This window comes from Sander vitreus, chromosome 4 (genome assembly GCF_031162955.1).
Source record: "Sander vitreus isolate 19-12246 chromosome 4, sanVit1, whole genome shotgun sequence".
NCBI classification, from domain to species: Eukaryota; Metazoa; Chordata; class Actinopteri; order Perciformes; family Percidae; genus Sander; species Sander vitreus.
The window spans coordinates 26257422-26270701 of NC_135858.1; the positions used below are offsets into that span (position 1 = coordinate 26257422).

The 13280-nt window shown below is 38.8% G+C and overlaps 2 protein-coding genes across 3 annotated transcripts in view; one reads left to right on the forward strand and one right to left on the reverse strand.

The window, feature by feature from the left end:
• Positions 1 to 13280, forward strand: part of cenpp (centromere protein P) — a 105968-nt gene that overhangs the window by 53088 nt on the left and 39600 nt on the right. The window lies entirely within an intron of this gene.
• aspn (asporin (LRR class 1)) overlaps positions 3699 to 13280 on the reverse strand; it is a 10244-nt gene continuing 662 nt past the window's right edge. The window contains exons 2-8 of the mRNA XM_078249187.1: positions 9682 to 9959; positions 8829 to 8941; positions 7017 to 7230; positions 6653 to 6763; positions 6306 to 6399; positions 5850 to 5988; positions 3699 to 5093 (exon numbers count right to left, since the gene is read on the reverse strand). Coding sequence (XP_078105313.1) covers positions 4896 to 5093; positions 5850 to 5988; positions 6306 to 6399; positions 6653 to 6763; positions 7017 to 7230; positions 8829 to 8941; positions 9682 to 9916 — 1104 coding nt within the window. The 5' untranslated portion in view covers positions 9917 to 9959 and the 3' untranslated portion in view covers positions 3699 to 4895. The remainder of the gene's footprint in view (positions 5094 to 5849; positions 5989 to 6305; positions 6400 to 6652; positions 6764 to 7016; positions 7231 to 8828; positions 8942 to 9681; positions 9960 to 13280) is intronic.

Here is a 13280-nt window from a genome sequence, read left to right on the forward strand (position 1 = left end):
GTTTTTTAGTTTAGCCCATCATGTGCTAACATGAGGGGGACAGGGTTTATGGCCTATACTGCAGCCAGCCACCAGGAGGTGACCCAGATGTTTTGGCTTTACTTTTGGGGAGCTATCAAGCTGTCCATCTTTATACACAGTCAATGGAGTTGGCACTACTGCTTGTTTTCCTTGAAGCGTAATAAGCCTAATATATTTTAGAAAAAAATTAGCAAAGGCACTCTTTATTCGGTTGAGGCAAGGAGCCATGTACATTTTGGGAAACCCTGTATAACTTGGTCATGTGACAAGTTTAGACTATAAATTGAGAAGGACTGACTGCAAAGCGACAAAGCGGATTGGTGGGTTACTGGTTGTTGCAATTAGGTTACACAAACTGTATCATACCAATTCAGCCAAAAGAAGGCTGCTGGTTTTCTCTAAGCCTTAAGAAAGGGACAGAGCTTGTTAAATTATGACTGTTAGGACATAATTAATATGTAGTGCAACCGCATATCGTTGATCAGCTAATTTTTCTAACTAACTATACTACCTAAAGGGTAGGAAGTTGGTAGAGAGTAGTCATAGATGGAGGACAAAGTGGAAGACTGGAGAGGAGATGACAAGAATAAAGTAGAAGATACAGAGGAGTAAAAACAGAGGACCATTTTCTATGTGTGTATATGTGTGTGTGTGTGTGTGTGTGTGTGTGTGTGTGTGTGTGGCTGTGAGACGTGGCAGATTGAGACCTGGCCCACCGGCAGATCTGTTCCATATGTTTCCTGGAGAAAGAGAGTAAGGCAGCTTCCCTCCACCCTACCCACAGCACAAAGAGTCTTCATTTAAAAAGACAAAACAGTCGAGAAGCCAACCATCCGCAGTATTACGTTGTTGTACTGTACTGCAGCTCAGCCTTGTTTTCTGTGAACTGTAGATATCAGTTAAATCAGGTAAAGATGTATCTGAGAAAAGGCAGCAGGCAGGTGTTGGGTTTCTGGGAATCGGCAGAGAGCTTGCTGCTGTTTGACAGGGGCCTCCCAGCAAGACTGGGAGGGCAAAGAACACACACACACACCCCGTCACGTTTTCACATAGGTGTTTTCACATTAATCTTGTGTATGTGTGTGTGTTTCTGTCTGTTTGAATTAATTGCTTTTGTCAGCGAGGCAACAATGAAGAACTTTTTGTGTCTAGCATCAATAACCAGCACCTTCCAAAATATACACTACCGGTCAAAAGTTTGGGGTCACTTTGAAATTTCCATTCCACTCCATTATAGACAGAATACCAGCTGAAATAAGTTGCATTGTTTTTTTAATCAGGGCAGCAGTTTTGCAATTATGTAAGCACATAATGTAATCTGAAAACTGCTGCCCTGATTAATGGAATGGAATGAATGGAAATTTCTAAGTGACCCCAAACTTTTGACCGGTAGTGTATACTATATTTTAAAAGACCTAATGTCACAACAACCTGTTTCAACAGGACCATCACTAATTAAAGATGTAGGGATACATCATGCAGCCCGTAGTGATGAACCCACAGAGACTTATCAACAATTCTGTTGTTCCAGTTAGCTGAGTGTTTTCAGCATCTCTCCACTTATTGTTTTGGTATTACGACCGACAACATTACTATTTTGGTTCACTCAGCGCAATTACGATAATACATTGTTGTGTTGACAGCTTGTTGTGCTGCCCCCAAGTGGCCCCAAAAAGGTCAAATGCAGGTTTAAAGGATTAGTGTAGGCTACTCAAATGTCACAACCCAAGCAAAATATCAGCCGAGATTGTCTTCTGCTGCCCCACACCTAGGGCTGGGCATCGTTTTGATTTCAACAATTCTGATTCCGATTCTTCCTTTTGATTCGGTTCTGATTCTTTAAGGGGTGGAGTTGAAACGGGTCACATGCTTATGTCACAGATAGGAGGGAGATTTTATTTTGATTCAATGGTGATTTTACAGTTTTTACCGTCTTTTTCAACGTAAAATAAAGCCACAAGTCAGAGCGCCGCTTACTGTGCTCCATTGCTGTAACACAACAAGCGTCTAGAGGTACAGCAGCCGCCATGGAAACCAAAACTTGCCCTTGTTAAATTTGAAACCGATGATCAGATTCAAAGTGATTCCAAACGATACCAATAAAGAAACTATTCCATTGGAATCATAACTTTTGAAACGATCCCAAGTTGGAACCAGTTCTCGAGACCCAATCCCACCCCCGAGTATAGTTTATGGATGGATGGATAAAAATAATATTGTCCATTTATAAATATGCTGCTTTGGCCCCGCCTGTCATTATTCAACAAATGGCCACACAACAATAAAGATTATACATAATCCTTAAAATCCATAAAACTAAACCAATTCTTGTATAAGTAAAATTGCAGCAGTCTTCAAATACTCATTATCAAGTAAAAAAATAAAATGTTCAGCTCGATCAAATAACTAAAATTACGTTTTACTGGTTTTTATTGATGAATCTGAGCCGATCTCCAGTAAGTGGTCTGGGTGATGCAAAGTAAGAAAATACTTGAGTCTAAATCGGACTGGCTACTTGAGAATTCCTTAGTTTAGAAGAGTTGTCGGACTTGGCAATCATAGCAAAGCAAACTATAACAAAAAAACTATAAACAAAATATAGCAAAATGTAGTCAAAATTGGCCTCTTTTGTTCTGTTAACTGCAAAATAGAGGGACAGTCTTCCAGAAAGCCAGTTTCTCAACACTATAGACTTAAAATCTGAACCAATCATTCTGTGTCTTCATTACTCTAGATCAATCTCCAGACCTCCAATGACACCAAGATAACTAACTTTACTTCTTTAGTGTGCAGTGACATCTGCTGGTGGATAAAACAAACTGCTCAACTGCCTCCTCCTTCAAGGAAAACCACCACTGGTCCCAGTAACAATATACATGGTAAGCTTGAGTGTGAGTGGAGAACTCACTTTTCGTCTGGGTCTAAACTGATCACTCATGATTTTTGCAAAGGAAAAACACTGGACCTGTATTATTTTATAATACACTAAACAAGGTAGTCCTCAGGACAAATGGACAGATGTACCCCCTACAGCAGGCTCAAAGTGATTAACAAGAAGAAACATACTTAGAATTTAGGCTGAAACGTAAGCTGATTTAATTTATTTGATCAAAAGCAATTAATTGCCAATCATTTTTTTTATTTGTTTGTTGGTTCCAGCTTATACAATGCGAGGATTTGCTGGTTTTGTATATCGTTATAAACTGAAGATCTATGGGTTTTGGAATATGGTTGAGCAGTTCAAGGCATTTGGCGTAACCTTGGACTTAAGAACTTTTAGTGGACATTTTACAGACTAAACGACTATTGATAATGTTATTTATAACCATTAATCCATAAAAATGTTAGTTGCAAATATAAAGTTATTTTAACTCAATTTTGCCTTTTTTTAAAAATGAATTCATGCCATTTTTAGAAACTAGGTTGAGTTAATAATTTCTAAATTCTGCTAATATCTTTACAACCAGTACCTTGCCCATCGATTTTTGCAGATACTTTTATTTTAATTTTATTTAAGCTTTGTTTGATATGTTAAGTAAATGTATACAGTATAGCCGAAATCACAAGTTCGTACTGGAGGACAAAAGGATGTGGCAATAAAAGCTTCAATAACAAAATCAAATGTTAACTTTCTAACGCAAACCCACTTTCATTTTGACAAAAAGTAACAACATACATTGAGAGGGGTTCCAGGTTTATTTAAAGACCTACTAAATAAATATAGCACCATTTCATAGGAGAGAGCACTGGAGGAAACGGGAACATGTTTGTAAGGAAGATACTCTCAGAAATTCCAGGTTGGGAAATACATTACCTGCTTATAATTTCAATAAGTGTAGTTCCCTTTGTTAGCTATAGTTCATTAAAACAAAGTGATGTTTTGGGTTTACATAAAAAAAAAACATATACTCCAGTCTGACATCTAGCTTGCAGTTTCTAAATAAAGACAATACAAACATGCAGTGGGATGATAATAATAAAAATCCACATAAAGACAGACAAGGGGCATCAAAGTGAGTCATTCATTGACTGTACAGACTTCTGCTGAAAGGAAAATATGTTTGAGTGAAAGTGGTTTTTAGGTTGCTGTTGTGTTACAGCTCTGGCCTATGGTGACTCTTCTATAATAAGATAATCTATACATGTCAACTTAAAAAAAAGCATTCATATAATACGTAAGGAAATTGAAAAAGAGGGTAAAGTATTTTGTTTGTTGTTGTTTAGAAGACAACTTAAATTTGGAAAGGTTTCAAAGGAATATCTCATTAAAAGATGTCTTCTTTTTAAACTAGAAAGAAAATAACAAAAAATTATTTCTTTTGTTAAAAAAGAAAAGGCATCAGCACGTAATACTACTTAAGTCAGGTCATTGGGTGGTTTTGCTCAAAAAGTGACCAGATGGTGGCGCTTTATTCCTGGGAAAGTTTACAGGGACAAAAGCGAAGGATCACCTCACAGAATGTCCCTCACAAAGGTAGGTAGGTAGGTTGATGTTATTGCTGTATGTCCTCCCCCTGTATAGTATGTTTAGCTACTAAAAACATGTTCTTAGTCTTGTATCTTATGATTTAATATTAATTTCAAACACCAACATCCAGACTAGAATTTTGTTTCTAGTCTAATTTTTTCCCCAGGCTGAGAACTTTTATGTGTAGGCCTAAATTATACCAGCATTCAACATGTACTAAACCTGCTAGTATACACCAATACAATGAACATTTCATTATATATATACATTTCTTGAACAGCTAACACTTTATGAATCCAGTTTTATCTTGTTTTATTCATCAGAACTATTTGCAACTCCTTCCTTATACTGTACCAGGATATTGGCAGTTCTCCATTTCTGAGCTGTCTTGGGCTGTTTTCACTCCCTATTTTCTGAAGTTTCCTAGCTGAATGCCCCTCCGTCCGGTCACACAGCGAAAGGTGGCTGGCTGGATGTTCCAGTATTTAACAGGATTGGCAAACAGACTGATGCCTGTGTACAGGTTCTTCTTGACATCAGGCCTGATGGGACAGAAATCGTTGACTCCCACACTGCTGATTTTGTTGCCATGGAGGTAAATCACCTAAACAGATGGAGAGATTTGTTTTTTAATCAGTTACTTTTCTGCTGTGTCAGTAAAGGGCGTTATGTTCTAATGCTGCTTAACTGCTACCTTGGAAACTTAAGATCACATCCTTTAGAGCAGAGCAAAGAAAGTCTGAGTCAGAAAGTTAGGCGTCATTTTATAGCTCCAGTTTTCTGAGTTAAAGGAAACTGGTGTATTTCAGATGGTTAACAAGTGACAACTTTACTGTTTCCCCTTCATTCCTCTTGGGACAACAGTATAATATAAGAAGACTTTAAATGTGGCTTTCTTCAACATCAAACCTCTTGAATGAGCTTGGAGTAAAACAGCTGCTCCTTTGCAGTGAGAGGAAGATTGAGATTTTGGACATGTAGATGGGAACCTTGGGATACTCTAGGATGAGCTGGAGGACATGGCTACAGAGAAGGAGGTCTGGACTCCATTCCTTCTGCCACTGCAACTTTTAAAACTTGAATTGAATCTCTTACTTCCAGTATAGAGATTGGTCCAGGGCATGTTTAGCCTAGCTTAATAGGAATGTGAAAAGGAGATATTGCTGTTTTAGCAGAAGTTAGCGTGGAATTTTCTGACCAAAAACCGCGGTGTACTGTGACTGCTTGCAGCATTTCCTGCCCTTATAGTGGGGTGGCCAGCTTTGAGCCCTGTCCTAACTCGACTGTCAATTAAACCCAGCTGATATTGTCAGTTTGAGACATGCTCTTTAGTCTACTGATACTGATCCAAGTATCCCACCTGGAGGTAGCGCAGGGAGCTGAGATTCGGTGGAACCTTTTTCAGACGGTTGTTGTCCAGGTGGATCTCACGGATGCTCGGGATGTTGGCTAAGCTGCCATTTTCTACAAACTTAACCTGGTTAAAACCAAGTCCTAGCCTGCAAAAATGGCAACAGGTAGTTGACAGGTGTAGTATTACCACTTGTGAGTAAAAATGAAAAACATAATAGATTTAAACATCAAATTAACAAACATACCTATATTTAAACTTTCCATTCTACCTTACACATAAACAGAGCCACTACGGGGGTGACAGATAAAAAGTGAACTTTTGAATTACAAAATGACATATACATGGTAGCTTAAAGGACTCAACTTGTGTTAACAGACATACAAAACGGTGAAATTAGAGTTTCGAAGAGGAGTCAGATTTGAACAAAAGTCAATTTCTAGGACAAAATGTGGCTCGTTTCACCTCTTTAGGTTTTTATATCTGATGAAGTCTTCTATTTCCACCTTAGAAATCTTGTTGTAGTCCAGGCTCAGCTCTGTGATGGAGGATGGGAGGTCTGGGAGATGCACACCAAACATAACAAGTGTAAAGGGTAGACTTCATTCTTTTTAATAGTGATTTGAAAACAAACATTAAATCAAAGTGTCATATTAAAAGATATTAGTGGTTTGTATGCCTCATTTAGTTGTACTTGAGGTCCAGTGTAGTAATTCTGTGGGTATATAAGTGGGTGACTGGAGGAGAAAGAAGTACTGTTTTGTTTTTTGTTTAAATCAGCGTACTGTAACATGAGGTGAGTGATATTCTACCTTTTGGTACAGCAGTTAGTTTGGCCTCTGCTATACCGATGTACAGGGTCGACAAGCCGTTAAAAGCTCCCAGGGAAATCCCACTGTTGGCCAGTGGGTTGGCGCCCAGCTCTGTTTGGACAAGCACAACGCATCTGATTTAGTTATAAATGATCAATTAGTTTGAGGACTTGCTGCCCTGGATAAGTCTGCAGTTTACGTTTAGTTTTTGAAGAGTACAGTGTAGCAGTTTTTTCATTACCGCTGGTTAAAGCATTGTTTAATAGATGAAATTAACTGCTGCAGTTTTTGGGTTGAATTAAAACCTGCAGACCTGGCCATTGATTATGCTGATTAGATACGGGAGGCTGAAACCAGGTCTTACCCAGCACATTTAGTTTCATCAGGCCTTTAAACGCATCCGTCTGGATTTTGTTGATCTTGTTTTCATGGAAGCGTAGCTCATTGACGTTGGGAGGCAGGTTTGCTGGGATCTCAGTCAGCATGTTGTAGGAGAGGTACAACAGTCTGAGATGGTCCATGTTTCTGAAAGCCTTGGGGTGAATCTTGGAGATCTTGTTGTTGATCAGAAACAGACCCTGATGGAGAAGAAAGGAATCGGAATAAGATTTTATAAATTCAAACAGAGTTTTGCTGCACTTCTTATGCCAGGTGTATGAATGGAAGCTTTAGTTTATTTTTTTTCATGTATTTGTTTTTGTCAAACCACTGTTTCCAAGGTCAACACACTAAACATTCAACCTGTGCATGGCAAGATAGAGAATATGAAAGGTTTATTTGACATTTTCAACTACATATTTTTTCGGGTCAGCTGCACTATTCAACACTTGATTACAAGTCACTGTATTGGCACAAAGCTGCAGATTATTGCTTTGATACAGCACAGTATAATCCAGAGTGTTTGGCCTTAATGTGGTTTATTCTCAGCAACTAAAGACAGGCCCTCTGTTAAACGTGGGGTATACTCGCCGCTGTCGAGTGCCTGTGTAACGTCATGGGAGTGCCGTAACGGTTTATACTCACGCGTGGCGACACTAGTTGCAGTCTTCTCCTGAACAGAGGTGGCGCTAATGAGGAAAGGCTACCGACTTTGCTCTTTCTACTGGACTAGAAGAAGAAGAAAAAAGGTAAACAACCACAGAACTGGCAGCAGCATTGACATCAATGCTTCGATTTGATTCGATGACCTACTTCGTCGGAGCAAGCCTTTCATTCACCATAAAAGAACTCCTCTTAACCCAGTACGTTTACAAGAGAGACTTGCAGTCACTCTGAGAGTCCTGGCATCTGGTTGCTCTCGAGCTCGTTCATGCTTCCTGCTTTTGCTTTTTCACGCGCCGCTGAAAACAATAGTGGTGCATGGCCTCTGTTCGCGCACTCAAAATCCTGGCGCGGCAGCGAGATCTACGTCATTTTGACGTCACATTGGCGCGCGCAAGCTCGGCTACGGCTACTGTAAAACGGCCTTTAGCGCCCTTACTCCTTCACTGGGAGTTTCATACAGAGGGACCATAATCTCATAAGGCTGCAGGCTACATTTTGACTGAATAGTGGGCTGTTTCTTCTTATCATGTAACTTTTTAAAAGCTACAGGATGGTATTGTCATTCACATGTATATACTGAGTCTTAATGTGACTCATTTACATTTCTGAACCAACTCTAGGCATTTTGTAGATGGAAGTAGTAGGAAGTAAATCTAACTTGCCTTAAGCTGTAGGAACCATGTGAGCCCTGCCAAAGAGTGGGTGATTCAATACATTCTTTGTCTAAATGCATCCTGTATAGACACTGACAGAGAACTGAAACTGCTGCTGCTGCTGCTTTCGCTATGCAGGCCGTGTAAACACGGTGTTGGTCTTGTTGACAAAACCAAAATGCATTTCACATGTATCCATCTTGTTTAAGCTTGAAGAAGCCAGTCTCTCAGCTCCCATCTTCACTTAGCCGATTCTTGTTACGTCTTATGTGGTCAAGATTTCCTTGGTGGCTTTGAGTTGGTCACTGAACTTTGTTTTGAGATGTGTACATTTGTTTGTCAAAGGGGGGTAGTTTCAATAGGTGGGAGAAAGATTGGCAATTGTGTATAGACTAGAACTAAATGTTTATACGTTTATTGTGAACAGGAAGGGGGTTGTGGTGTTCATTACTGTGTGCAGGGTAAACCAGTTATCTTACATAAAGCTTGTGGAGGCCTTTAAAGTCATTCTCCTTGATCTCAGTAATATCATTGTTTTGGAGGTCTAGTATCACAGTGTCTTCAGGAATCTTCTCAGGAACAGCGATCTGACCTGTTGGCAGAAACACAAATGCCTAAATAAAGACCACAGTTGGACCAAAAGTGATGAAAATCGGAGCTCATGAAACACCCATGTGTGCATATATAATGCTGAGAGGTATAGGTAAAGAAGTAATTATGCTATTTCCTTTTTTTGGGGGATAATTTTTTGGGCATTTTAGGCCTTTTATTAGACAGGACAGCTTGAGACGTGAAATGGGAGAGAGCGTGGGAATGACATGCAACAAAGGGCCGCAGGTCTGAAACGAACATGCGGCTGCTGCGGTAAGGACTTAGCCTTCGTACATAGGGCACACGCTCAACCAGCTGAGCTATCCAGGTGCCCCGTCATTATGCTTTTGTTGACTGAAACTCTGCCATGTTAGTCAAACTTCACATTTTCATTGACGTAAAATGCATCAGACAATCGGCAGTTTTTAACATTCATCTTGTCACTTTCTGACATACAGTTAAACACTTTAAGTAGTCAGGTAGTTGAGCATGAGAGCATTTGCATGAAGTATATTAAAGAGTGTTTTGATTAAGTATTAGGAGACACACTAACACATTGTTGGTTGTATTCTTATGGATTTGTAGACGAAAAGAAAAATATACATCACCAAACTTATATCTTAAATGGCGAACTTCAAATTATAATTAGATAAAAGAACAAGCCTTTAAATCAATTTCAATGAATGTAGCTTAGGTTTACAGTAACATGGATCCAGATGTGTTTAAACTGTGTGTTCTTACCCATGTCTGAGCACTGCACCACTCTGGGTGAGCAACGGCAACCAGACGGACAGTTCTCATCGTCATCATAATCGTCGTCGTCACCATTGTCGTCGTCATCATTGTCGTCGTCGTCTTCATCACCCGAATCAGCCATCATGATGTCATAGTTTTTCATGAAATCCATGGTATTGATCGGCTGGTAGGGCTTGGTGTTGCCTAGCGCCAACAGGCAAAGCAGGAGGAAGACCCTCATGGTTATTTCGAAGACTGGTCCGTGAAACGGCAACCAGGGAGAGCTGTGGGAAAAGACAGAGGTTAGGTCAGCTCTAAAACAAATAGACAGGACTAAACTGTGATGGCATGGCGCTGAGGAAATAACCCAACCAAGCAGCTTGTTTTTCCTACTGTTTTATTCTAACATCAACAGAACATAGATGCAGAACCCACATGAATGACCCACGGTAATTGTATTTACAAGTGAAGATTTTGTGATATTTCCAATTTGACTAGCTCTCACATTCAATGGCACTTTTTCGTAAGTGACCTGTGTGTAATCTCTGTCTTTCTTAGGATGTTATTACAATGCATTCAGGAAACAACTATCTCTACACAATGTTTGAAAAGAGTTTATACACACACACACACACACACACACACACACACACACATATATATATATATATATATATATATATATATATATATATATATATATAATGTTTTGAAAAGAGTTTCACAGCATCTATTTTGTTATCCATTTTAACCAGTTCAATGATGAGCATATCATTTACAGAGGTTTTCGCAGGTACAACATTTTTGCTGCAATAGAACAGGACCAAACCTGACCTTATTAGACTGAATATAATTTGGACCCAGCCATCAAGGCAGGACTCTTTGATGGGGTTACAAAATAAACCATAAGGAATCACAAGGGAATTAATAAAATTGTACAGAAGACAAAACATAGTTGTGCTATACTGGATAGGATTACTACTACTATTACAAGCCTCTGAAAATGTATTTAAACTACATCACTATGTACAGTATATGCTCCTTCATTTAAAGTAAATCCAGCAATGCTGTTCAGCTCCCAGCTGTTCATCAAGCAATGCATCTCAGCATCAGCTTTTCAACAGCCTACAATCCCCCCGCACTTTCTCTAGTTTCAGCATTCTCTAGTTATATATACATATGAAATTCTTTATTTAACCATGTAAACATACAAAGTACGTTTTATGAATGGCTTTGGAAATCTTGTACATCACTGTAAAGCACAGTTGTACACAGTTGTATCCAACTTATTTAGGCACTGGTCAGGTATCACAGTAATCCAGAAAGTTGCCTTGCCTGGAGGAAGAAACAGGATTTTCCTAACTTAGTTTAAGTTTTCAGCTTGGAAACAAGTTTTCAATGTGTGGTTTTGAATGACAAGTTCTGATCAATAATGATATCTAAATATGTATGTGTTAAGTGATCATTTCAATTTCAACCCCTAGAGCAGTTGAGATCTTAGAAGAATAGATGTTAACTTTTTGCCATTTGAAAATAGCATGAATTTGTATTTGTCTGCATGTAACACTAACTTAAGTTGACTTCAAACAGGACTGAACAACATAAAAGGCAGACTACAGGAATTCAAGAGTTTATACTACTGAATGTGATGAGCAGTAGATAACAATCTGCATAAAAATGGAACGCAGTATTTGATAAATTATCACAAAGATAATTTACATATGGAGAACAGCAATGGTCCTGGTATGGAACCCTGGGGCACGTTTTCTTGAGACAACTTTAATGTTGTAGTACCGGTAAGCTAAGGTGGAGCTGATTTCAACTACTCCATATACCTTTGAGAAGTTCAATCTATTGTAATGCATTATATCTTACTGCAGTATATCTTATAAACTGATCACTGATCAAAATCATAATCTGAAAAGTAAGCTGCCAAATAAATGTAGTGAAGTAAAAAGAACAATATTTGGTTACACTTTACTTGAAGGTATCTACATAAGAGTGACATGACACTGTCATGAACGTGTCAAACATAAACGAGTCATAAACGTTTATGACAACGCTTCTTTTAGTAAGTATCATTCGGTTTTTGTCATAGCAAGTTAGGGTTAGAGTTAGGGTTCATGTGTCATGACTGTGTCATGACCGTGTCATGTGTTCATGACAGTGTCATGTCACTCTTATGTAGATACCTTCAAGTAAAGTATTACCCAATATTTTCCTCTTGTGGAGTAGGAAGTACAGATTTTATTTAAGTACAGTATTTGAATAAATGTACTTAGTTACATTCCACCACTGGTGGTTACCATGGTAACCTGATACAAGCATATATCTGCTAGGTAGTTAGGTGGCTTTAGTAGACTTGGCAGCAACACTTGTTGGAGCCAAACTGTATAAACGTATAGTAACCGTTCACCTTCAGTGCTAATGTCACTTCAGATTCTCAAACTGTTTTTTGTGCTCCAGTTGAGTTTCAGTTTCACAGTTTATTAGCCTGATTTAGGAATGTATTGCTAAAACAGTGCATGGTGAAAGAACATGCAGAGTTCCTTGAGTGATCGGAATTTAGTAAGTGCTGCTGTTTTTTATATCAGTGTTTCCATGACGCTCTGAAAACCTCAACCCGAAATGAGTTCCTGCAGCCAACATAAATGTTTCTCCAGCTCACCTATTCAGCATCTGTGGTGATTCACAATATGATTTATATATCTTCTTCTATTACACATTTACACAGCCAGTAGAGAGAGGCCGAGGTCGTCTGGTTGCATGCTTCTGCTAATCCTTCAGTTGAGCAGTCAGTCCACCCACAAATATGTGGTGGTGGTCGAGCATCCTGCTGCGACAGCAAATACCGCTCATCATAGACCCTCTGCACCCAGACTGTATTTTGTTCCACATGTGCACATTTAGCACAAAAGAGGCTGTTTCTTGATGTGTGTTTTGCAACTTGGTGTGTTTTTGCCGTTACAACTTATAGCTCTCTGGTTTGCATTTCATAAAATAACTAAACCAGAGGGTCGTCCCCATCCTTTATTCCCCTCTGTCTCCATCAGGACTCGCAACCAGTGTATGTCCCTACCATTTATGGCTGCAACTGCTCATAAGTTATAATCAAATAATATGTTTAATGATTATTGGGGTTAGGTAAAAGTCAGAATGTCAGAAAATAGTGAAATATTTCCATCCCGGTTAAACAGAGCTCTAGACATGTCTTGTTTATGTCCAACCAATGGTCCAAAATCCAAAGATATTTAGTTTACAATGATATAAAGCAGGGAGAAACGGTAACTTCTCACACTGGTGTCACTGGAACAAGAGAATATTTGGCATGTCAGAAAGTGTAGCTTTTAAAATATAACTATTCATAATTGACAATTACAGCTAGCTATTTTTCTGTTGATCATTGTTCCAGCGCTCTTCATACTAGTGTAAGATCTGCTTTGGGAAATTTGAGATGATTCAGACAGATTCCCCTCCATATGTTTATATTTACCATTTGCAATGAACTGTTATTCATGGAAAATTACTTACATTTTTGTCAAATGATATCTGTTTGAACTTAGACTCCAAGCAAGTAACACATGAAAGACCACAGAATTCAATTA